This window comes from Callithrix jacchus, chromosome X (assembly GCF_049354715.1).
Source record: "Callithrix jacchus isolate 240 chromosome X, calJac240_pri, whole genome shotgun sequence".
In the NCBI taxonomy this organism is placed as follows: Eukaryota; Metazoa; Chordata; class Mammalia; order Primates; family Cebidae; genus Callithrix; species Callithrix jacchus.
This window is the reverse complement of record NC_133524.1, coordinates 75,295,922-75,322,148: the sequence shown is the minus strand read 5'-3', so window position 1 is coordinate 75,322,148 and position 26,227 is coordinate 75,295,922. Positions and strand designations below refer to the sequence as shown.

The 26,227-nt window shown below is 38.8% G+C and overlaps 1 protein-coding gene and 1 pseudogene across 40 annotated transcripts in view; one reads left to right on the top strand and one right to left on the bottom strand.

The window, feature by feature from the left end:
• Window positions 1–26,227, top strand: part of ATRX (ATRX chromatin remodeler) — a 316,685-nt gene that overhangs the window by 136,241 nt on the left and 154,217 nt on the right. For all 40 annotated transcript variants that reach the window (XM_078363312.1, XM_078363309.1, XM_078363298.1 and 37 more), the window contains 2 exons: window positions 952–1,054; window positions 2,397–2,627. In XM_078363312.1, coding sequence (XP_078219438.1) covers window positions 952–1,054; window positions 2,397–2,627 — 334 coding nt within the window. The remainder of the gene's footprint in view (window positions 1–951; window positions 1,055–2,396; window positions 2,628–26,227) is intronic.
• Window positions 13,020–14,161, bottom strand: LOC100388915 (protein-L-histidine N-pros-methyltransferase pseudogene; annotated as a pseudogene).

Genomic DNA, 26,227 nt, shown 5'->3' with positions numbered 1-26,227 from the left:
CGATCTCGGCTTACCGCAACCTCCGCCTCCTGGGTTCAGGCAATTCTCGTGCCTCAGTCTCCTGAGCAGCTGGGATCACAGGCATGCGCCACCATGCCCAGCTAATTTTCTGCATTTTTAGTAGAGACAGGGTTTCACCATGTTGACCAGGATGGTCTCTATCTCTTGACCTCGTGATCCACCCGCCTTGGCCTCCCAAAGTGCTGGGATTACAGGTGTGAGCCACTGTGCCCGGCCATAAATATCTCTTAAGTTCCTGCTTTCATTTCCTTTGGGTATATACCCAGAAATGGAATTGTGTGGTGATTCTATTTTTAATTTTTTGACGAACTGCCATACTGTTGGCATAGCATCCGCAACATTTTACCTTCCATTGTTAATGAACAGGGTTTCACTTTCTCCACATCCTTACTGACAGTGGTTATTTTGTATGGATTAATGTAGCTTTGTATACCAATTTCTATGCCCAGAAATATTTTTCTCACCAAAAGTTGTTACTGTTTTTTTAAATCTGTTCTTATTATGAAGAAAAGAAAGAAATCTCTTATTATGAAGAGAAATTTTAAATTTCTTCTTATGAAGAAAATAGTATTCAGCTTTTGTAATCTGCCTTTTTTAGTGATGCTGAATGTTTTTTAATATGCCTATTGGCTGTTTGTATTTTTTTACTAGAAGAATAATGTCTTAGGACTTAATGTCCTTTCATGCATCTTCTTACTCATATAACAAACCTCCCCTCAGGATACTGTAAAATGTCGATGATTGAATTAAAATTAAGGGTTAGGCTTCTGCTGTAATATCTATTTTGAACCTATTCATTTTCTTTTTTTCTGTTTTTCCTCTTTGTTTTTAGGAATATATACAGAGGTAGAACAGTTTTAAAATAGTACACAACTTATTGATGGAGGTTTGTCATGAAATATTTTATTTTGTGTTTTAAATTTTCTTCAGGTCTGCAAAGAAAGCAGAGTTGGAAGAAAATCAGCGGAGCTATAAACAGAAAAAGAAAAGGCGACGTATTAAGGTTCAAGAAGATTCATCCAGTGAAAACAAGGTAATAATGACATTTACCACATGCTTGGATTATAACTGATACAGTATGGCTTCTTTACATTTTATACTTGTGGAAGGATTTGTTTATTGAAAAAAAATATATATATATGTAAAAGTATTAATTTGACATTATCAGTTTTTTTCTGTATCTTAATTTTTAATGGAATTTTAAGCCATTCTAATTCATCATTTTATATTTGTAGTGATGTGAATGTTCTATTTTCTGAAGACGAAATACTATCTTGAATGATGACTTAATATGTGAATAAATTTCTTCTGGTAATGAAATTAGCCAATTTGAGTTTTTTTTTTATATTAACAGACTTACATAAAATAAAAGGTGTCTGTAATAAGTGTGATTCTGTCAACACAATGCTTTTCCAGAGGGGTATTTATTTTTTGAAAATTAACTTTTTAAGTATTTTAAAGTGTACAATTCAGTGGCCTTAATTATATTCACTGGCAGAAACTCTTTACTCATTAAACATAATCTCTATTCTCTTCTATTCCCCATCCCCTGGTAACCTCTATTTTCATTTATGTCTCTATGAATTTGCATATTTTAAGTACCTCATATAAATAAGTTGAATCATGCAATATTTGTCCTTTTGTATTTGGCTGATTTCATTGGCATAATATTTTCTAGGTTCATCTATGTTGTACATGTATCAGAATTTCATTCCCTTTTTAAGGTGAATAATATTCCACTGTATGTGTATGTCACATTTTGTTAACCCCATCATCTGTTGATGGACATTTGTGTTGTTTCTATCTCTTGGCTATTTTGAATAATACTATTATGAATATGGGTGTATACATATCTGTTTGAGTTCCTGCTTTTTATTATTGTGGGTATATATGGAAAAATGGAATTGCTACATCATGTAGTAGTTGTATGTTTATCTTTTGGAAAACTCCACAGTTTCTCTCTAGTTTCTAACATTGACATTCCTATTAAAAGTGTACCAAGGTTCCAGTTTGTCTGCATCTTTGCCAACACTTCCTTTCTTTTCAACAAGAAACATCCTAATGAGTGGAAAGTGGCATTTCATTGTGGTTTTGATTTATATTTTCCTGATGACTGGTGATATTCAACATCTTTTCATGTGCTTATATTTTTTGAGAAATGTTTATTCTAGTCTGTAGCTAATTTTAATTGAGTTTTTTTTAATAGATGTTGAAGAGTTGGTTTTTTAAATAACACTATTCTTTATTGCTAAATATAATTCTAAAGGTTTTCAGCATGTTTTTTTCTGCCTTTTCCTGGCGAGTTAATTAATAGAATATGAAATGGATAAATTAAATGACTGTACTGTTTACCTCTAATTGTTTAAATTCTATAGAGTAATTCTGAGGAAGAAGAGGAGGAAAAAGAAGAGGAGGAAGAAGAGGAGGAGGAGGAAGAAGAAGATGAAAATGATGATTCCAAGTCTCCTGGAAAAGGCAGAAAGAAAATTCGAAAGATTCTTAAAGATGATAAACTGAGAACAGAAACACAAAATGCTCTAAAGGAAGAGGAAGAGAGGCGAAAACGTATTGCTGAGAGGGAGCGTGAGCGAGAAAAATTGAGAGAGGTAACTAATTTCTTTCTTCTTCTTTTTCTTTTGTAGGTACAGGGTCTTGTTATGTTTCCCAGGCTGGCCTTGAACTCCTAGGCTCAAGTGATGCCCCCACCTCAGCCTCCCAAAGTGCTGAGATTGCAGGCATGAGTCAACGCATCCAGCCTTAATTTATTTCTATTCTATTAGTGATTATCTTATTTCATATATGACTTCAATATATTTCAGCATTTTAAGAGTAGAGTGTTGTAATCTACCACAGTTTTTTTTTAGACGGAGTCTGGTTACTGAGGCTGGAGCGCAGTGGTGCGATCTCAGCTCGCTGCAACCTTTGCCTCCTGGGTTCATGTGATTCTTGTGCCTCAGCCTGCCGAGTGGCTGGGCCAGAAGCGTGCACTACCCTTCCCAGCTACTTTTTGTATTTTTTTAGTAGAGTCGGGGTTTCACCATGTTGGCCAGGCTGGTCTTGAACTCCTGGCCTCAAGTGATCTGTCCGCCTCGGCCTCCCAAAGCGCTTAGATGTGAGCCACCATGCCCATCCTCACCCACAGATTTTAAGTTGCAGTTTATTTTTCCTGCTGTCACTATTCTATGCAACTTAAAATAGTCATTAAACTTTATTAGTTTAATTAAGTACATGAAAAGAATTGAGATTCTTGAATGATCACCGAAATGGTTATGTTATATTTTGGGTAGATAAATGTTCCAAAAGTATTTCTTAAATCTGTAAAGTATTTCCATTTTTAAAATGGACTTTATGTTACAAAAATTTTCAGATTCACAGGTGGAGAGAATAGTGTAATAATTCTCCCTGGATCTATTAACACCGTTTCAGCAGTTACTAACACAGGACTAGGCTTGTTTCATCTCTCTCTCTCTCTATATTTTTGAGATGGAGTTTTGTTCATGTTGCCCAGGCTGGAGTGCAATGGCACGATGTCGGCTCACTACAACCTCTGCCTCCTGGGTTTAAGCAATTCTCCTGTCTTCATCTCCTGAGTAGCTGGGATTATAGGGGTGTGCCACTGCCCTGGCCATTTCATCTGTTCTTTTTCCTTCAGATTATTTCAAAGCAAATCTCAGAAATCATATCATTCTGTTTATAAATAGTTGGGAATGTACTGTTAAAAGATAATGATGTTTTAAAAAATTACTACAGTACCATTATAATACTGAATTCTCTGATTGCCTCACATAGTAGTTTTAAAAAATAGTTGGTATGGGCTGGGTGTGGTGGCTCACGACTGCAATGCCAGCACTTTAGGAGGCTCAGGTGGGTGGATCACCTGAGGTCAGGTGTTTGAGACCAGTCTGGCCAAATGGTGAAACCCGGTCTCTACTAAAAATACAGAAAAAGTAGCCAGGCATGGTGGTGTGTACCTGTAATCCCAGCTACTTGGGAGGCTGAGACAGGAAAATCGCTTGAACTACCGAGACAGAGCTTGCAGTGAGCCAAGGTCACACCATTGCACTCCAGCCTGGGTGACAAGAGAGAAACTCTGTCTCAAAACAAAACACAAAAAACAAAAAAACCAGGTTGGTGTGAATCAGAATCTTAACAAGGCTCATCTACATATCCTATGGTATTTGGATGCTACATCTCTTACCTAATTTTAACCTAGTTTGTCTTTGGTTCTTTCTTTTTCTTTACCCATTCTTATAGTTCATTTGTTTATTGAAACCAGATTATTCTTGTAGCATTTTCTATATTCTGAGTTTTGTTGTTTGTATCTCTGTGGTACAGTTTCATTGGCTTCTATAATTCCTGTAAACTGGTAATAGGATCTAGAGTCCCGCTCAGATTTAGATTCAGTTCTTTTTTTGTAGACATACTCGTGGGTAGTAATACGTACTTCCTCTTCAATCTTATTAAGAGGTACTTTAAATCTGGTTGTCCCTTTTTTGTGGTGCAGCTCTTCTTTGTTCCACTTTTGCAGAATCTTTTTGGGTATTCTCAGTTCTTTGCATTTCCATATAAATTTTAGCATTATGTTGTTGGTTTTTACAAAATTCCTTATTGAATTTCTATTGGAATTTTGTTGAATCTTTCTTATAACGTGGCCAGAATTGACATCTTAACAGTGTTTTGTCTCCTATTACATTAATATAGTGTACCTCTCTATTTATTTACCTTCTCTTTAATTTCTCATAGGAATGTTTTGTTGTTTTCACTGTACAGGTCTAGTACATATTTTAAAAAATTTATCCTTAAGTAGTTGATGGTTTTTGATGTCATATTGGATTAGTTTATTTCATGCTGCTGATAAATACTGGGCAATTTACAAAATAAATTTTGATAAAAGAAAGAGATTTATTGGACTTACAGTTCCACGTGGCTTGGGGAGGCCTCACAATCATGATGGAAAGGTTAAAGACACATCTCACATTGTGGCAGACAGGAGAAGAACTTGTGCAGGGAAACTCTCCTATTTAAAGCTATAGATCTTGTGAGACTTATTCACTATCACAAGAACAGCGCAGGAGAGACCTGCCTCCATGATTCAGTTACCTCCCACTGGATATCTCCCACAACATGGGGAAATTCAAGATGAGTTTTGGGTGGGGACACAGCCAAACCATATCATATAGTAAGTTTAGTTTTAAGTAATGTTGGCATAATGAACTTGTGTCCTAAGCTCTAAATTTACTTACTTGTTATGGTAGTTTTTTTGATAAATTCTTTACGATTATATGTATACATTTGTATTTTCTATAAAGCAAAACTATTTTGCTAATTTCTTTCCAATCATTTATTTGTCTTTTTAAATTATAAATAGATGGTGAATTTCTTTAAATGCTTTTCATTGCATCTGGTGGAGTGACCTAGAGAATGTCTTGGATTCCTGGAATAAATCTTGCTTAATCATATTATATTGCTCTTTTCATATATTCTATTGCATTTGCTGATATTTCTTGCTTTTCTTTTTTTCTTTTTTTTTTTTAAAAGATAGGGTCTCCCTCTTTCTCTCAGGCTAGAGTGCCGTAGTGCAATCATAGCTTACTGCAGCCTCAAACTCCTGGGCTCAAGGAATCCTCTTGCCCCAGCTTCCAAGTGGCTGGGACAACAGGCATGCACCACCATACCTGGTTAATTTTTTTAATTTAGAGATTGGGTCTCATAATGCTACCCAGGCTGGTCTTGACCTTCTGCCCTCAAGTGGTCTTCTCTCCACAGCCTCCCAAAGTGCTGTGATTATAGTTGTGAGCCACCATACCGGGCATATTCCATTTCTTTAATACATGTAGAGCTGTTTAGATCTTTTCTTTATCTTTAGGTCTGTTGTGGTAAATTTTGTCCTTAAGGAATTTTTCCATTTTATTTAAGTAGTGAAATTATTTACATAAATTTGTTTATAGTCTTTCATTATACTTGGTAGGTTCTGTCACGATGTCTTACTTTTTGTTTCTGTTGGGAGTTTGTGTTTTACCATTTTTCCTTGATTAATCTGTACAAATAGCAATTTTACTATCTTTTAAAAAACACCAGCTTTGGATTTCATTAATTTTTTTTCTATTGTTTAACCCTTTTCTATTTCATTGATTTCCATTCTTATTTTTACTGTGTTTATCTTTCTTTGGACTTTTCTTTTTCTAGCTACTTAAGGTGGATTTTGGATCTTTTTTAACATATGCATTTTTAAAGGTATAAAATTTGCTGTGTGTATACTGTTTAAAGACTACATCTTACAAATTTTGGTATTTTCTGTTCATTTTTGCTTTGCACTGAATCTTTTCTAATTTTCTATGAGCTAGAATATGTCTGTCTTGGTGGATGTTCCATATTTATATTCTACTGTTATTGGGTGACATATTCTATAAATTTTGATTAGATTTTATTGATGGTTGATTATATTCAGATCTTCTATATTTTAAATGGTATTCTCTCCAATTAGAGGAGTGTTGAGGTCTCCAACTATAATTGTTAATTCATTTCTTTCTCCTTGTAGATCTCTCAGATTTTGCTTCATATTGCTGGAAATTGTTTTGTTAGCTACATATATATTTAGGATTACATCTTTCTGGTTAATTCCCCCTTTAATACCATATAATGCAACCCTGTATTATCTGGTAATTTTCCTTCATCTGAAGTTGGCTGTATTGGATGATAATGTAATCTTGCCATCTTTCTTTTCCACCATCTTAGGAAAAGTTTTATACTATAGCTAGGTTGAAAATATTTCATTGATTTCCCATAAACTCACTTCCTGGATTTTTTTATTAATATTTTACCGTATTTGCTTTATTACATTCCTATTTAGGTACTAATCTCTATACATCAGTACATCTTTTTATGCATTTCATAGTAAATTGCATATATCATTTCATTTAACCCAAATGCTTTAGCATGAATATCATTAGCTAAAGTTCAATATTTGTGTGTCTTCCTTTTTATGTAAAAGGAAATTTACTTACAGTGAAATGCACAAATCTTGTGTACATTCATTTTTGATAATACAATAGTGCATCTTTTCTCATTTTTTTCTAGTTATTTTGTCCCCCCAATTTTATTGTGAAATTTGTAAATATATGGAGAGAATTGTAAACATGAACACAAATGTAGCTACTATGTAGCTTCTTCATTTCTTAACATGTTGCTGTATTTGCTTTATTACATAATCTGTTTTATCTGTACATCCATCAACCATTTTAATCGTCCCTGCTCCAATCTGTATTATTTCCTTCTATTCTCTAGCTAGGGTTTAGTTTGTACTCTCTATTCTGGTTCCTTAACGTGTAAAGTTAGGTTCTTAATTGTGATCTTTCTTCTTTTCCAGTGCACGCCTTTGCCACTGTAAATCCTTTCCTTAGTACTGATTTCTCTACATCCCATAGGTTTTGTATTTTGTGTTCTAACTTCATTTATCTCAAGGTATTTGCTGATTTCCCTTGTGGTCTCTTATTTGATGAGTTATTTAAGATTATGTTACTTAATTTCCACATATTTGTGTTTTTTCCAGTTGTCTTCTGTTAAGGACTTCTTGTTGCATTCCATTGTGATTTGAAAAGACACTTTGTGATTTCAGTCTTTTTATATTTATTAAGGCTTTTTTGTGCCTGATCATATGGTCTATCCTTGAGAATGTGCACTTGAGAAAATGTGTGGTCTACCATTGTTGAGTGGAGTATATATTTGTTAGGTCTAATTGGTTTTGTTTTGTTTTTTTTTTTTTTTTTTAAAGACACAGTGTCTTGCTCTGTTGCTCAGGCTGGAGTGCAGTGGCATGATCATAGCTCACTGTAGCCTTGACCTCCTGGGCTCGAGTGATCCTCCTGCCTTAGCCTCTTCAGTAGCTGAAAGTATAGGTGCATGCCACCACCCCAGCTAATTTTTTTAAAAGGTTTTGTAGAGGCAGGATCTCACAGTGTTGCCGAGGTTGGTCTCGAACTCCTGGCCTCCAGTGATCCTCCTGCCTTGGCTTCTGAGTGGTAGAATTACAGGCATGAAACACTGTGCTCAGCTCCAGTTGGTTTATAGTGTTATTTGAGTCCTATACTTCCTTAATGATCTTTGTCTACTTGTTTTATGCATTTACTGATATTGGGCTATTTATGTCTCCAACTGTTTCTCCCTTTTTTTGTTTTAGTTTTCCTACACTACACTGATGTATATTTCTTCTTTTTTTTTTTTTCCTTGATGATTTGGGTTTTAATTTTCGTTCTTTCAGTGCTTTCTTCATCTATCTTGGTGCTCTGTTGTTTGTTGTATGTATGTTTATGATTACATTTTTTGACAACCTGGCTGTATTATCAATACATAATATCCTATTTGCCTGTTTTAACAGTTTCGACTTAAAATTCTATTTTTTCTGATGTTCGTATAGTCATCTCAGCTCTCTTTTGTTTGTTATTTACATGGAATTTCTTTTACCATTCTTTAACTTTCAACCTATTTGTATCTTTAGATCTAAAGTGAATCTTTTAGATAACCAATATTTGGATTATGTTTTTTTTATCATTATGTCTGTCTATGCCTTTTTGATCCAGGAGTTTAATTCATTTACCCTTGAGATAAGTAGTGATAAATAAGGATTTACTTCTGCCATTTTGTGTTTTCTTACCACTGTTTTGTTCATTATTTCTTCCATTACTGCTTTCTTTTGTGTTTGGTTGATTTTTTTGCAGTGATGTATATTGATTTTCATCTCACTTTCATTTTTGTACATTCTATATTTTCTTTGTGGTTACCATGGAGATTACATGTAACAACCTAAAGTAATGAGAGTCTTATTTGAGTTGATATGAACTTAACTTCAGTTGCATACAAAAATTCTACCCTTACACAGCTCCATTTTCTCATATATTATGTGGTAACTTTGTTAAAATTATTGAGGTCACAAATTACATTTTTATACATCTTGTGAATGGTAACACATATTCATAATTGTATTTTATGCTTTTGTCTTTTAAATCTATAGAAAGTAAAAAGAGTGGTTATGAAACAAAATTACCTTGATACTAGTTTGTTTGTTTGTTTTGAGAGGGAGTCTCGCTCTCTCACCCAGGCTGGAGTGCAGTGGTGGGATCTCGGCTCACTGCAACCTCCGCCTCCTCCGCCTCCTGGGTTCAAGGAATTCTCTACCTCACCCTCCCGAGTAGCTGGGATTACAGGCGTGTGCCATCATGTCCGGCTGATTTTTGTATATATATTTTTTAGTAGAAATGGGGTTTTACCATTTTGGCCAGACTGACCTTGAACTCCTGACCTCGTGATCCACCCTTCTCAGCCTCCCAAAGTGCTGAGATTACAGGCATGAGCCACTGCGCCCAGCCAATACTAGATTTTATATTTGCCCCTATGTGTATCTCTTCTAGGAGATCTTTATTTCTTTATTTGGCTTTGAGTTACTTCTGGCATCCTTTCATTTCAATCCAGAGACTTGCCTTTAGGAAGCATTTTTTATAGGGCATGTCTAGTTATAACAAATCCATTCTGCTCTTAGGAGTGTCTTAATTTATTCCTCTATTTTGAAGGGTAATTTTGCTGGGTATAGAATCCTCAGCTGATGCCTAGCACAGTATCTCCCTCCTGTAATCTCAGCACTTTGGGAGACCAAGGCAGGAGGATCACTTGAGGACAGGAGTTCAAGACCCAGCTGGGCAACATAGTGAGACCTTGTCTCTACAAAAAATTAAAAAATTATCTGGATGTGGTGGCACACACCTGTAGTCTAAACTACTTGGGAGGCTGGGGTTGGAGGATTGCTTTAGCCCAGGGGTTTGAGGTTATAGTAAGCTATGATTATGTTACTGCACTATAGCCTGGATGGTAGAATGAGACACTGTGTCTATTTTTTAAAAAGGAAAAATGTAAAAAAAAAAAAAAAAAAAGAGTCCTCAGCTAACTTCTTTTTTCATTCATGACTTCAAAATATATTGTCAGTGGCTCGCTCCTATAATGCCAGCAGTTTGGGAGGTCAAGGCAGGTGGATCACCTGAGGTGTCAGGAGTTTGAGACCAGTCTGACCAACATGAAAAAACCCTATCTTGACTAAAAATACAAAAGTAGTCAGGTGGGGTGGTGTATGCCTGTAATCCCAGCTACTCGGGAGGCTGAGGCAGGAGAATCACTTGAACCCAGGAGATGGAGGTTGCACTGTGCTGAGATTGCACCATTGCAATGTAGCCTAAGAAACAAGAGTGAAGCTCCATCTCAAAAAAAAAAAAAAAAAAAAAAAAGGAAAAATCCTCAGCTACCTTTTTTTTCATTCATCACTTTGAAATATATTGTCACACTGCCCTCTGGCCTCTAAGTTTTTGATGAGAAATTAGGTGATGATCTTATTGAAGATTTTTTGTATGTATTGACTTGCTTCTCTCGCTGCTTTCAATATTCTTTTCATCTTTGGCATACAACAGTTTGTGTATAATGTGTCTTGATCTGTATGTATTTGAGTTTATCCCAGTTTGAGTTCATTCCTGTATTTGTAGATTTAAGTCTCTCCTTCAATTTCAGAAATTTTCCACAATTATTTCTTCAAATAATTGTTGCTTTCTTTTTCTTTTCTCCTTCTGTGACTCTCATAATACCTAAAATGTTCTTCCCGATGGTTTCCCTGGCATCCCTTTTTTTCCTTCAGTTTAGTTTTTTCCCTCCTTTCTGATCACCAGACTTGATGATTTCAGTTGATATCTTCATATTCACTGATTCTTCTGCCTGCTGAAATCTGCTGTTAATCCTCTTTGGATTGGGCCATACTTTTCTGTTGGGTTGTATCTTTGTGATTTTTAAAAATTGTATATTGGGCATTTGACTGTTATAGCTTGGTAACTCTGCATATATATAAAGTGATCTCCCTTTTCAAGGGTTGAGTGGGATTTAAAAATATGTATAAATTGTAGTAGACCTGTTGTTTTAAGACTCCCCCACATTATTTTTTCAAAAAGTGTTCCTTGTTTTATGTCATCACTAACGTCTCTGTCCCTTTCATTCATGTTCAACTCATGTTTTGAAAGACTTTTTTGAATGTCTGCTGGGCACAGTGGCTTGGGCCTGTAATCCCAGCACTTTGGGAGGCCAAGGCAGGCGGATCACCTGGGGTCAGGAGTTCGAGACCAGCCTAGCTGACATGGTGAAATCCTGTCTCTACTAAAAACACAAAAAATTAGCCAGGCGTGGTGTGTGCCTGTAGTCCCAGCTACTTGGGAGGCTGAGGCAGGATAATTACTTGAACCTGGGAGGAGGTGGAGGTTGCAGTGAGCCAAGATCGCACCATTGCACTGCAGCCTGGGTGACAGAGTGAGATCCATCTCAAAAAAAAAAAAAAGGGTTTTTTTTGAATGCCTGCTCTCTCTGTTGTATGCCAAAGACGAAAAGAATATTGAAAGCAGCAAGAGAGAAGCAAGTCAACACATACAAAAAATCTTCAATAAGATCATCACCTAATTTCTCATCAAAAATTTAAAGAGGCCAGAGGGCAGTGTGGCAATATATTTCAAAGTGATGAATGAAAAAAAAAGTTAGCTGAGGATTATTTATTTTTTGTTTGTGCTGGTGCACTCCTTTAATCCATAACTAGGCTTCCACTAAACCTAAAGATAAGCCTGAGGGGAAAACTTAAGGTTTTAATAAAGGACTTTTCTGATCATGTATTTTGCCTGGACACACATATGGTTTTCTGAATTATCCTATATACCTGGCTGCTTTTGAGTATCCTGAATTTGAAAAGTAGCTGGGCATGGTGGCTCGTACCTGTAGTCCCAGCAAATCTGGAGGCTGAGGTAGGAGGATAGCTTGAGCCCAGGAGTGTGAGACCAGCCTAGGCAACATTGTTAGACCCTGTTTCTACAAAAATAAAATAAAGATTAGTTGGGTGTGGTCGTACACACCTGTAGTCCCAGCTACTTGGGAGGTTGTGGTGGCAGGATCAGTTGAGCCCAGGAGTTCAGTGCTGCATTGAGCCATAATTACACCTCAGCACTCTAGCCTTGTTGGCAAAGCAAGACCCGGTATCTTGGGGGAAAAAAAAATTCCTTAAGTGTCTTATCTCCAGCTATTCCTCTGGGCCTTAGGTGGTGGTTTGTGTCTGTTCCCCTGTAGTGCCTTGCCCCAGGCCTCTATGGATCTGTAGTCACATTGCAATTGGTTGTTTTTGTTTTTTTAAGCAGTTCTTGCTGTCTTTGTCACCAGAGCTCTGACTTAGGTGAAGCAATGATGAGAGCCTTTTGCAGTGTTTCAAGTATCCTTCAGACAGGTTAGATCACATTTACACAGTAATTTACACAATAATATCTGCTTTGCTCCCTCTGGTTTGTGGGAGGATACTGGGAAACAGGGTGCTGCTGCTTGGAGACTAAAATCACATCACTTTCTGGTAGGTTGTGTGGCAAGGGCAAGTAAAAATGCTGTAAAACGTTCCTACTGTATTGAAGATGGCCTCTTCTTTTTCGTTATTTTAGAGACAGGGTCTTACTGTGTTGCCCAGGCTAGCCTCAAATTCTTGGGCTCAAGTGATCCTCCTGTCTAGGCCTGGTTGCTTGTACTAAAATGGCTAAAATGTTGTTTTCTTTTTTTTTTTTTCCATCTCCAAAATAGTTTATTAGCATGATTAAAAACATTTTCTTGAATAGTAACAAAGAATTTCTAAGCATGAAAGAATATCAGTGGCTAAACGTTAAAACCAGTATTTGGAAATGAATGGACAGCTTTATTGCCAGTCTTCATTTTATTAAAAACAATCCATTGATTGGCTCCATGAAGTCGTGACTATTGCTTTGTCTGGGAATGAGTCCCTACTGCAATTAAGTATAAAAAATATCTTCCATCATAATTGGAGTGTGACCTGCATTAGAAAGTGGCTCTAACTGAGTAAAGAGTTGATAAAAATCCACAGAGTTGAGGTTTTCTCTTTTGAAAACATTCCTTTACACATTACAAAGAAATTACTATTTTGGCTTTTAAAATTCCTACATGATATTTAGAATGGCGGTCCCCAAGGGTCCGCCCTTCACATAATTGTGAATGCAGACCCCCTTCCGAGGGCACATTCCAGAGGGTGCGGACTCTGAAGACTTTGACCTCCCCGTGTTTATACTGGTTTGAGAACAAAGACAGCATCATCCAGAATGTAGTAGTCATTATACATGTAACCTTCACACAGGTATGGTAGTCTGGTGAAAGCTTCAATAACAAAACTGGCTTTTCTGAAAACTTCAGGCAGACTATTCACTTGTTCTTCCCAGTTCTGTCCCTTGATTTCCAAAATTTCTGATGGTTTCTCCCACTTGCCACCATTTTCCACATAGGGATGAAAGGGAAGGACCAGGGCAAGGATGACCCTGCCTCTAGTTGGCTCCAAGACACTTCTGATATTCTTTAACAAAGTCAGGGGCTGATCACAGTGGTCCAGCAAGTTCAGGCAGCTAATGACATCATACTGGAACCCTGTATTCTGCCATTCATTTATACCAAGCACTCTGTATTTTTTCTTCTGAAGCTGCCATATCATAGTTTCAGAAAGCTCAGTGGCATAGATTTCTTCAAAATGAGGGCTCATGATTTTTGTGACCTCTCCATCTCCAGCACCTAAATCAAGAAGTCTGTCGGTTTTCCAGTCTGGATTAATTTTAAGCAGTCTCTGAAACTGATCTGGTGAAAACACAAACATTGAGCCTCTTCCTAGCAATCCATTGATAGATGTTCTAGACATAAACAGGCTAAAAACAGATGACACAAAAGAATGATATAATTGGATAAATAGCCAGCCAGATTTCTCAATGCTGTTGTTTAAGAAGATCTGTGTTCCTTGATCAAGGTAACTCTGAACAAAGACAGCCTGGAGTGATTCGCATAATTTCTCTCTGTTGCACACATAACACTGGTGGTTCTCCTTCCGGCGGCCCACCCGGGCCGCTCGTCATGTTCACGTACAGGGAGCGGGTGAGCGGGCTCCGCAGCGTCCACATCCTCCGCGCCAGCCACACGGACGCCAGGCTCAGGCACAGCCAGCCCACCGGCAGTCTCATCGGGAGGCGCGGCCGCTCGCTCCGATCACTGCCGGCGCCGAGGCGAGGAGGAGCAGGCGCCGCCGTCCCCGGCCACCGCCGCCACCACCTGGGCTCCAGCCATCGTGCCCGACTTGCCCATCCAACCCTCTTCAGGGCGGAGGCTGGGGGTGAGGAGGAGCAGCGGCGCAGCCTCGGCGCCTCCCCCTTCCCTTCCGGCCGTGGAACGCCGCTCGGTGTTGTTTTCTTCATTGAGCATTTGCTTGGTTGCTGTACACCTTTGACTGTTTTTCAGAACTCTGACAAAGTTGGTTCAGAAAGTTTCTACTTGTTTATAAAATATTTCTCCGTGGAAACTAGAGCTTGAAACTTCCTAGTCTGTTGTTTTGTTGATATCTACATTACCCCCCCAGCCTTTTTTTTTTGAGACAATCTCACTCTCACCCAGCCAGGAATGATGCAGTAGCATGATAACTGTAGCCTGGAATTCCTAGGCTCAAGCAATTTTCCTACTTCAGCCTTCTAAATAGCTAGAAGTACAGGAGCAAGCTAATCTCTTCATTTTTAAAAGTTCTTTTTCCTGGGTATAGAATTCTAAATTGATGCTTTAAAAAATCTCTTTAAAGATGTTATTTCTTTATGACATTTTGTTTGTCATCTTTCTCCTTTTTCCTTCACCTTTGCTCTTCTGCATGTCCCTCTTCTTTCTTTCCTTTTTTTTCTTTTTGAGATGGAGTCTCATTCTCTCACCCAGGCTGGAGTGCAGTGCGCAATCCTGGCTCACTGCAACCTCTGCCTCCCGGGTTCAAGCAATTCTGTGCCTCAGCTTCTTGAGTAGCTGGAATTATAGGTGCTCGCCACCATGCCCAGCTAATTTTTGTATTTTTAGTAGAGATGGGGTTTCACTATCTTGGCCAAGCTGGTCTTGAGCTCCTGACCTTGTGATCCACCCGCCTCAGCCTCCAAAAGTGTTGAGATTATAGATGTGAGCCACCACACCCAGCCCACCTTTTATTTCTTGAAAAGATAGTTTTAAAGGATTTTTTAGTGATTTTAAGATTTTCTGTTAATGCCTGGCTTTTGGAAATTGGAGATTTTTATTTTCTTTGTGTTTATCCTGCTCTGGGAACCTTGAAGTTGTTGAATCTTTGAGTTTATAGTTACACCAAATTTTTGTTGGCTTATTTTAGAGACAGGGTCTTATTCTGGAGCACAGTGGTATGATCGTTGGTCATTGTTAACCTCAAACTCCTAGGCTCAAGAGATACTCTTGCCTCAGCTTCCCAAGGAGCTAGAACTAGAGGCATGCCCTATTGCAAAGTTTTTAATTTTTCATAGAAACAAGATCTTGCTATGTTGCCCAGGCTGACCTCAAACTTGAGGCCTGAAGTAATCCTTACACCTTGGCCTCCCAAAGATTTTGGGTTACAGATGTGAGCTACCATATCCAGCTTCCATCAAATATTTGAGATGTTCACATCATTATTTTTTTCAAATAATTTTTTTCTGTTATATTTTTCTTTGAGACTTACATATTATGATCTTTAATATTATTCCACAAGTTTCTTATTTTTCCCTCTTCTATTTCATTTTTGAATATGAAAATTCAAAAATGAATTTTTTTATTCTCTGTCTTCAGTTTGGTTGATCTTTTCTTCTGCACTCTAACGATATTAATCCTACTTAGTGAATTACAGTATATTATAATTTTCATTGTTCGGAATTTCATTTAGTTTTTAAAACTACCTTCTCTCTTTATTTTCATTGGGTTCATGTTTTCAACATTTGGGCATTTTTCTTGTCTTTTTTTTTTTTTTTTTTTTTCTTTTGAGACAGAGGCTTGCTCTGTCACTCAGGCTAGAGTACAGTGGTACAATCTCGGCTCGCTGCAACCTCTGCCTCCTGGGTTCAAGTGATTCTCCAGCCTCAGCCTCCCTAGTAGCTAGAACTACAGGTGTGCGCCACCACACCCAGCTAATTTTTCATATATTTTTAGTAGAGACGGGGTTTTGCCATGTTGCCCAGGCTGGTCTCAAACTCCTGAGCTCAAGCGATTTATCTCGGGCTCCCAAAGTGCTGGGATTACAGGGATAAGCTACCATGCCCAGCCTATTTGGGCATTTTTAAACAGCTCTTTTACTTGTATGCATATTTTATTATTTCTGTTAACTTCTTGGCCCATTTTTGTTAACTCTTTTTCCCTTGGTTATTCTTCATATTTTTTTCTTCTTGACAAACCTAGTAATGTTTTTTTAAAAAGTTCAGTTTGATTTTGAAGCTTTTAAAAAAGCCTGGTTAATGTGTTTCTTCAGTACTCTTTAATTTATGAATTGCTTTGACCACTGCTAAGATTTGGTCTCTTTATGATCTCTACTGAATACCCTTGGTTATATGTGAAGAGCCTACTGTGTCTCCTGTGAAATTGAATACCTCCCAGCACTGTGTGTTCCCTGGAAGCTGTTTAGCTCACAGCTTTTTGGTCATGCTCTGCCTGCCCTTACAAAGTTTCACTCCCCATGTGTGCATTTTAATGTTCAACTATGACTCACAGTGAATGCTGTCTCGATTTCAGTTCTTTTTGTGTAGCTCTTTTTTCTTTTTCTTTTTTAAAAGTTTGGACCAGTTTTTTTATTTTTTAATTAAAAAAAAATTTTTTTTAATTGCATTTTAGGTTTTGGGATACATGTGAAAGAACATGCAAGATTGTTGCATAGGTACACACATGGCAGTGTTATGTGCTGCCTTCCTCACTATCACCTCTATATCTGGCATTTCTCCCCATGCTGTCTTTCCCCAACTCCCCACCCCCTGCTCCCTCCCCAATTTCCCCCCGATAGACCCCAGTGTGTGATGCTCCTCTCCCTGTGTCCATGTGTTCTCATTGTTCAACACCCACCTATGAGTGACAAAATATGGTGTTTGTCTGTTCTTGTGTCAGTTTGCTGAGAATGATGGTCTCCAGGTTCATCCATGTCCCTACAAAGGACTCGAACTCATCGTTTTTGATGGATGCATAGTATTCCATAGTGTATATGTGCCACATTTTCCCTGTCCAGTCTATCATTGCTGGGCATTTGGGTTGGTTCCAGGTCTTTGCTATTGCAAACAGTGCTGCAATGAACATTCGTGTGTATGTGTCCTTATAGTAGAATGATTTATAATTCTTTGGATATATACCCAGTAATGGGATTGCTAGGTCAAATGGAATTTCTATTTCTAGGTCCTTGAGGAATCGCCACACTGTCTTCCACAATGGTTGGACTAATTTACACTCCCACCAACAGTGTAAAAGTGCTCCAATTTCTCCACATCCTCTCCAGCATCTGCTGTCTCCAGATATTTTAATGATCGCCATTCTAACTGGCATGAGGTGGTATCTCAATGTAGTTTTGATTTGCATTTCTCTGATGACCAGTGATGATGAGCATTTTTCATATGTTTGTTGGCCTCATGTATATCTTCTTTTGTAAAGTGTCTGTTCATATCCTTTGCCCACTTTTGAGTGGGCTTGTTTGTTTTTTTTCTTGTAAATCTGTTTTAGTTCTTTGTAGGTTCTGGATATCAGCCCTTTGTCAGATGGGTAAACTGCAAAAATTTTTTCCCATTCTGTTGGTTGCCAATTCACTCTAATGACTGTTTCTTTAGCTGTGCAGGAGCTGTGGAGTTTGATTAGGTCCCATTTGTCTATTTTGGCTTTTGTTGCCAATGCTTTTGGTGTTTTGTTCATGAAGTCCTTGCCTACTCCTATGTCCTGAATGGTTTTGCCTAGATTTTCTTCTAGGGTTTTTATGGTGTTAGGTCTTATGTTTAAGTCTTTAATCCATCTGGAGTTAATTTTGGTGTAAGGTGTCAGGAAGGGGTCCAGTTTCTGCTTTCTGCACATGGCTAGCCAGTTTTCCCAACACCATTTATTAAACAGGGACTCCTTTCCCCATTGTTTGTTTTTGTCAGATTTGTCAAAGATTGGATGGTTGCAGATGTGTGGTGTTGTCTCCGAGGCCTCTGTTCTGTTCCATTGGTCTATATCTCTGTTTCAGTACCAGTGCTATGCTGTTTGGATTACTGTAGCCTTGTAGTATAGTTTGAAGTCCAGTAGTATGATGCCTCCCGCTGTGTTCTTTTTACTTAGAATTGACTTGGCTATGCGGGCTCTCTTTTGGTTCCCTATGAAGTTTAAGGTGTTTTTTTCCAGTTCTGTGAAGAAGGTCATTGGCAGCTTGATGGGGATAGCTTTGAATCTGTAAATTACTTTGGGCAGTATGGCCATTTTCACGAGATTGATTCTTCTTAAACATGAACATGGAATGTTTCTCCATCTGTTTGTGTCCTCTCTTATTTCGTTGAGCAGTGGTTTGTTGTTTTCCTTAAAGATGTCCTTTATATTCCTTGTTTGTTGTATTCCTAGGTATTTTATTCTCTTTGTAGCAATTGTGAATGGTAGTTCGTTCTTGATTTGGCTCTGTTTAAGTCTATTATTAGTGTATAGGAATGCTTGTGATTTTTCCACATTGATTTTGTATCGTGAGACTTTACTGAAGTTGCTTATCAGTTTCAGGAGATTTTGGGCTGAGACGATGGTGTCTTCTAGATATATTATCATGTCGTCTGCAAATAGAGACAATTTGACTTTTTCTTTTCCTATTTGAATACTCTTTATTTCTTTTTCTTGCCTGATTGCTCTGGCTAGAACTTCCAGCACTATATTGAATAGGAGTGGTGAGAGAGGGCATCCTTGTCTAGTGCCAGATTTCAAAGGGAATGCTTCCAGTTTTTGCCCATTCAGTATGATATTGGCTGTTGGTTTCTTGTAAATAGCTTTTATTATTTTGAGATATGTTCTGTCAATACCGAGTTTATTGAGGGTTTTTAGCATAAAGGGCTGTTGAATTTTGTCAAAGGCCTTCTCTACATCAATTGAGATAATCATGTGGATTTTGTTTTTGGTTCTGTTTATGTGGTGAATTACGTTTATAGACTTACGTATGTTGAACCAGCCTTGCATCGCTGAGATGAATCCTACTTGATCATGATGAATAAGCTTTTTGATGTGCTGTTGCAATCGGCTTGCCAGTATTTTATTGAAGATTTTGATGTATATGTTCATCATGGATATTGGCCTGAAGTTTTCTTTTCTTGTTTAGTCTCTGCTGGGTTTTGGTATCAGAATGATGTTGGTCTCATAACATGATTTGGGAAGGATTCCCTCTTTTTGGATTATTTGGAATAGTTTCAGGAGGTATGGTAACAGTTTCTCTTTGTGTGTTTGTCTAATAGAATTTGGCTGTGAACCCAACTGGACCTGGGCTTTTTTTGTGTGGTAGGCTCTTAATTGCTGCCTCAATTACAGAACTTGTTATTGGGCTATTCATGGTTTCGATTTCTTCTTGGTTTAGCCTTGGGAGGATGCAAGTGTCCAGGAATTTATCTATTTCTTCCAGGTTTACTAGTTTATGCACAGAGTTGTTTGTAATATTCTCTGATGATGGTTTGAATTTCTGTGGGATCTGTGGTGATTTACCCTTTATTGTTTTTTATTACATCTATTTGGTTATTCCCTCTTTTTTGTTGTTAATTAATCTGGCTAGTGGTCTGTCTATTTTGTTGATCTTTTTGAAAAACCAGCTCCTGGATGTATTGATTTTTTTTGAAGGGTTTTTCATGTCTCTGTCTACTTCAGTTCTATTCTGATCTTAGGTATTTCTTGTTTTCTGCTAGGTTTTGAGTTTTTTTGATCTTGCTCCTCTAGCTCTTTCAATTTTGACGATAGGGTGTCAATTTTGGATCTCTCCACTCTTCTCATGTGGGCAGTTATTGCCAAATATTTTCCTCTAGAGACTGCTTTAAATGTGTCCCAGAGATTCTGGTATCTTGTGTCTTCGTTTTCATTGGTTTTGAAGAACTTCTTTATTTCTGCCTTCATTTCATTGTTTATCCAGTTAACATTCAAGAGCCAGTTGTTCAGTTTCCATGAAGCTGTGTGGTTCTGAGTTAGTTTCTGAATTCTGAGTTCTAACTTGATTGCACTGTGGTCTGAGAGACTGTTTGTTATGATTTCTGTTCTTTTGCATTTGCTGAGGAGTGATTTACTTCCAATTATGTGGTCAATTTTAGAGCAGGTGTGATGTGGTGCTGAGAAGAATGTATATTCTATGGATTTGGGGTGGAGAGTTCTGTAAATATCTATCAGGTTTGCTTGTTCCAGGTCTAAGTTCAGGTTATGGATATCCTTGTTAATTTTCTGTCTGGTTGATCTGTCTAATATTGACAGTGGAGTGTTAAAGTCTCCCACTCTTATTGTGTGGGAGTCTAAGTCTCTTTGTAAGTCATTAAGAACTTGCCTTATGTATCTGGGTGCTCCTGTATTGGGTCTGTATATATTTAGAATCGTTAGCTCTTCTTGTTGTATTGATCCTTTTACCATTATGTAATATCCTTCTTTGTCTCTTTTGATCATTGTTGGTTTAAAGTCTGTTTTATCAGAGATGAGAATTGCAAGTCCTACTTTTTTTGCTGTCCATTTGCTTGGTAAATCTTCCTCCATCCCTTTATGTTGAGCCTTTGTGTGTCCTTGCATGCTAGATTGGTTTCCTAGATACAGCACACCGATGGGTTTTGGCTTTCTATCCTATTTGCCAGTCTGTGTCTTTTGATTGATGCATTTAGCTTATTTACATTTAGGGTTAATATTGTTATGTGTGAATTTGATACTGCCATTTTGATGCTAGCTGGCTGTCTTGCCCATTAGTTGATGCAGATTCTTCATTGTGTTGATGCTCTTTCGCATTTGGTATAGTTTTGGAGTGGCTGGTACTGGTTGTTTCTTTCTATGTGTAGTGCCTCTTTCAGGAGCTCTTGTAAAGCAGGCCTGGTGGTGATGAAATCTCTGAGTACTTGCTTGTTTTTGAAGGATTGTATTTTTCCTTCACTTATGAAGCTCAGTTTGGCTGGATATGAAATTCTGGGTTGAAAGTTCTTTTCTTTAAGGATGTTGAATATCAGCCCCCACTCTCTTCTGGCTTGTAGAGTTTCTGCCGAGACATCTGCTGTGAGTCTCATGGGCTTCCCTTTGTGGGTGACCCGACCTTTCTCTCTGGCTGCCCTTAGCATTTTCTCCTTCATTTCACCTCTGGTGAATCAGACAGTTATGTGCCTTGGGGTTGCTCTTCTTGAGGAATATTTTTGTGGTGTTCTCTGTATTTCCTTGACTTGAATATTGGCTGCCTTGCTAGATTGGGGAAGTTTTCCTGGATAATATCCTGAAGAGTATTTTCCAGCTTGGATTCCTTCTCTTCGTCACATTCAGGTACACCTATGAAACGCAGATTACGTCTCTTCACATAGTCCCACGTTTCTTGGAGACTTTGTTCATTCCTTTTTGCGCTTTTTTCTCTAATCTTGGCTTCTGGTTTTATTTCATTGAGTTGATCTTTGACCTCTGATATCCTTTCTTCTGCTTGGTCAATTCAGCTGTTCAATCTTGTGCATGCTTCGCAAAGTTCTCGTGTTGTGTTTTTCAGCTCCATCAATTCACTCATATTCCTCTGTAAGTTGTCCATTCTTGTTATCATTTCCTCAAAACTTTTTTCAAGGTTCTTAGTTTCTTTGCATTGAATTAGAACATGTTGAGCTCATGGAAGTTTCTCATTACCTACCTTCTGAATTCTGATTCTGTCATTTCATCACACTCATTCTTTATCCAGCTTTGTTCCCTTGCTGGTGAGTAGTTGTGATCCCTTGTAGGAGGAGAGGTATTTTGGTTTCGGGTGTTTTCCTACTTTTTGCGCTGGTTTCTTCCCGTCTTTGTGGATTTATCCACTGGTCGTCTGTGTAGTTGCTGATTTTCAGATTTTGTCTCTGAGTGGATGTCCAGGTTGTTGATGATGAAGTTATTTCTGTTTCTTAGTTTTCCTTCTAACAGTCTGGCCCCTCTGCTGTAGGACTGCTGAGGTCCACTCCAGGCCCTGCTTCCCTGGGGATCACGTGCAGCAGCTGCAGAATAGTAAGGGTTGCTACCAGTTTCTTCTTCTGCTATCTTTGTCCCAGAATGATGCCCGCCAAATGTCAGTCTGATCAGTCTTTTGTGAGGTTACTCTTGGATATACGAGGGTCAGGGAGCTGCTTGAGGAGACAGTCTGTTTCTTATAGGAGCTCAAATGTTGATCTGTGAGCTGTGTTGTTCTTTCAGAGATGCTAGGCGGGTACATTTAAGTCTGCTGCAGCAGAACTCATAAACAGCCTATTTTTCCCCCAGTTGCTCTGTCCTGGGGAGTTAGGGCTTTATGTATGAGTTTCTGTCATGCTGCTGCCTTTTTTTCTTTTTTAGGGTTACCCTGCCCAGCAAGGAGGCAGCCTAGTCACTGTCTGCCTGCAGAGGCTTTGCTGAGCTCTGCCCTGCTGCCGTTGAGCTTCCCTGTAGTTCTTTTTATATGGATGTGGTTAGAACTGCCTCGGCAAGGTGGCCTGCCTTTGTAATGTTGGACACTCTCTGTTATGGCGGGTTGCCTTGGCAACGGCAAGCTGCCTCAGCAATGGTGGACTACCTCCGTAGGGGTGGAGTGTCTCGGTAATGGCGGACGCCCCTCACTCACCCACCTGCACCGTCCTTGGTTCAGCTGTGCTTGCTGTGAAACTCTCAACCCCGAGCAGTTCCATTTGATGTTTTTTTTGTTTTTTGTGGGGGTAGGACCTGCCTAGCCTGATCACCTGGCTTCCTGCCTCAGAGCCTTTTATTTTTATTTTTTTTTAAGTTGAACGGTTGACTCTCCTAGGTTTTCTAGTCGCCTGCTGAAAGGGTGGTGGGATCTGTGTGATTTCCCGTGAGGCAACCCACTGCACTGGCTGAAACAACGGCGCTGCCCGGGAATCTCCTGGCCAGCTTAAAAGGGCAACCAGACCAATGTATTTTGTGTGGAGAGCCGCTGTACCACAGTGACCGCAAAACAGCTCTGCCAGCTAAAACAGCCGCGCTGGCGACTGTAGGGCTCCCCCGCCTAGGAATCTCCTGGTCTGTGGGCAATGAAGATCTGTCTGGAAATGCGGCATCCACTCACCCTCTGCGCTTTCACTGGGAGCTGCAATCCTGAGCTGCTCCTAAAAGGGCCATCTTGGATATTCCCCCAGAAATCTTAATTAAAGCCTTGTATATTAGTTTTTCATTGCTACATTAAGATGTGTCACACACTTAACCTCTTAAAACGAGAAATTTGGCCGGGCGTGGTGGCTCACACCTATAATGCCAACACTTTGGGAGGCTGAGGTGGGTGGATTACGAGGTCAAGAGATCGAGACCTTCCTGGTCAACATGGTGAAACCCCATCTCTATTAGAAATACAAAAATTAGCTGGGCATTGTGGCGCGTGCCTGTCATCCCAACTACTTGGGATGTGGTTGAAGCCGGAGAATTGCTTGAACCCGGAAGGCGGAGGTTGCAGTGAGCCGAGATCGTGCCATTGCACTCCAGCCTGGGGAACGAGCGAAACTCCGTCTCCAAAAAAAAAAAAAAAGAGAGAGAGAGAAATTTATTGTCTCACAGGTCAGGAAGTTGGGAATGGCTTAGCTGAGCGTAGCTCTACTGGGTTTTCTGGTTAGTGTCCTCTTAAGCTGAAATTAAGATATTAACTAGAGTTTTGCTTTCTTCTAAGACTTTGTATCCTTTTCCAGCTCCCATGTTGGCGGAATTCAGTTTTTTTCAGTTGTTACCCATAGGTCCCTAGCTACTAGAGTGGTCTCTCCACAACATGGCAGATTGCTTCATCTTTGAGATCAGTAGGAAAGCATTTCAATCTTTTAATAGGCTCTAGATAGGTCAGGCCTATCTAGAAGATCTCTCTTTTGATTAAATCAGTCAGCTTATTAGTGGGTCAATTATTCGAATGATGGCTGATCATATTTACAGGTATCAACCATACTCAGAAGGTGAGGGGATTATGCAGGGTATTTATACCAGATGATGGTAATTTTGGGGCCACTTTAGGATTCTTTGTACCACACCTTGTAAACAGGACAAGACATTTAGGGAATTTTCCATGTTTATGTAATGGCTTTACCCCATTGATAGAAGTTACTACATATCCAGGCTAGGACACAATAATACGTAAGTGAATACTCATCCTATCCCAGATACATTTCATACATTCCCTTATTCAGTCTATAGTACAACCTTGTAGAGACTATTGATAATCATTTTCAGTTTACAGATTGAGACACAGAAACTAAGAGGGTTTAGGTAGCTTGATGAAATGGAATTTGGGTCTGAATGGCCTCTGTTAGTTTTATTTCAGCAGACTATTTCCCAGAGTTAAACTTGATTTTCATATCACAATTTTATGTAAGTACAGTGTCTATTCAGATAATTTGCTGCAAATCTGTGACTTATTTGCAGCTTTCTGGATGTGACAACGATTCTATAGTTAGGGTTTTATAAAGGGGAAGTGTCCTTTTATTTTTTTATTTTTTATTTTTTTTTTTGGTGTAGCCAATCTTTTATTTCCTTACTTTTTTTTTTTAAAATTTTTTATTGGATTTTAGGTTTTGGGGTACATGAGCAGAGCATGCAAGACAGTTGCGTAGGTACACACATGGCAGTGTGCTTTGCTTTTCTTCTCCCCTTCACCCACATTTGGCATTTCTCCCCAGGCTATCCCTCCCCACCGCCCCCTCCCACTGGCCCTCCCCTTTTCCCCCCAATAGACCCCAGTGTTTAGTACTCCCCTATCTGAGTCCATGTGTTCTCATTTTTCATCACCCACCTGTGAGTGAGAATATGCGGTGTTTCATTTTCTGTTCTTGTGTCAGTTTGCTGAGGATGATGTTCTCCAGATTCATCCATGTCCCTACAAACGACACAAACTCATCATTTCTGATTGCTGCATAATATTCCATGGTGTATATGTGCCACATTTTTCCAATGCAGTCTATCATCAATGGGCATTTGGGTTGATTCCAGGTCTTTGCTATTGTAAACAGTGCTGCAATGAACATTCGTGTACATGTGTCCTTATAGTAGAACGATTTATAGTCTTTTGGATATATACCCAGTAATGGGATTGCTGGGTCAAATGGAATTTCTATTTCTAAGGCCTTGAGGAATCGCCACACTGTCTTCCACAATGGTTGAACTAATTTACACTCCCACCAACAGTGTAGAAGTGTTCCTTTTTCTCCACATCCTCTCCAGCATCTGTTGTCTCCAGATTTTTTAATGATCGCCATTCTAACTGGCGTGAGATGGTATCTCAATGTGGTTTTGATTTGCATCTCTCTGATGACCAGTGACGATGAGCATTTTTTCATATGATTGTTGGCCTCATATATGTCTTCTTTCGTAAAGTATCTGTTCATATCCTTTGCCCACTTTTGAATGGGCTTGTTTGTTTTTTTCCTGTAAATCTGTTTGAGTTCTTTGTAAATTCTGGATATCAGCCCTTTGTCAGATGGGTAGACTGCAAAAATTTTTTCCCATTCTGTTGGTTGCCGATCCACTCTAGTGACTGTTTCTTTTGCCGTGCAGAAGCTGTGGAGTTTGATTAGTCCCATTTGTCTATTTTGGCTTTTGTTGCCAATGCTTTTGGTGTTTTGTTCATGAAGTCCTTGCCTACTCCTATGTCCTGAATGGTTTTGCCTAGATTTTCTTCTAGGGTTTTCATAGTGCCATATCTTATGTTTAAGTCTTTAATCCATCTGGAGTTAATTTTAGTGTAAGGTGTCAGGAAGGGGTCCAGTTTCTGCTTTCTGCACATGGCTAGCCAGTTTTCCCAACACCATTTATTAAACAGGGAATCTTTTCCCCATTGCTTGTTTTTGTCAGGTTTATCAAAGATTGTATGGTTGTAGCTATGTTGTGTTGCCTCCGGTGCCTCTGTTTTGTTCCATTGGTCTATATCTCTGTTTTGGTACCAGTACCATGCTGTTTTGATTACTGTAGCCTTGTAGTATAGTTTGAAATCCGGTAGTGTGATGCCCCCCGCTGTGTTCTTTTTGCTTAGAATTGACTTGGCTATGCGGGGTCTCTTTTGGTTCCATATGAAGTTCATGGTGGTTTTTTCCAGTTCTGTGAAGAAAGTCAATGGTAGCTTGATGGGGATAGCGTTGATTCTGTAAATTACTTTGGGCAGTATAGCCATTTTCACAATATTAATTCTTCCTAACCATGAACATGGAATGTTTCTCCATCT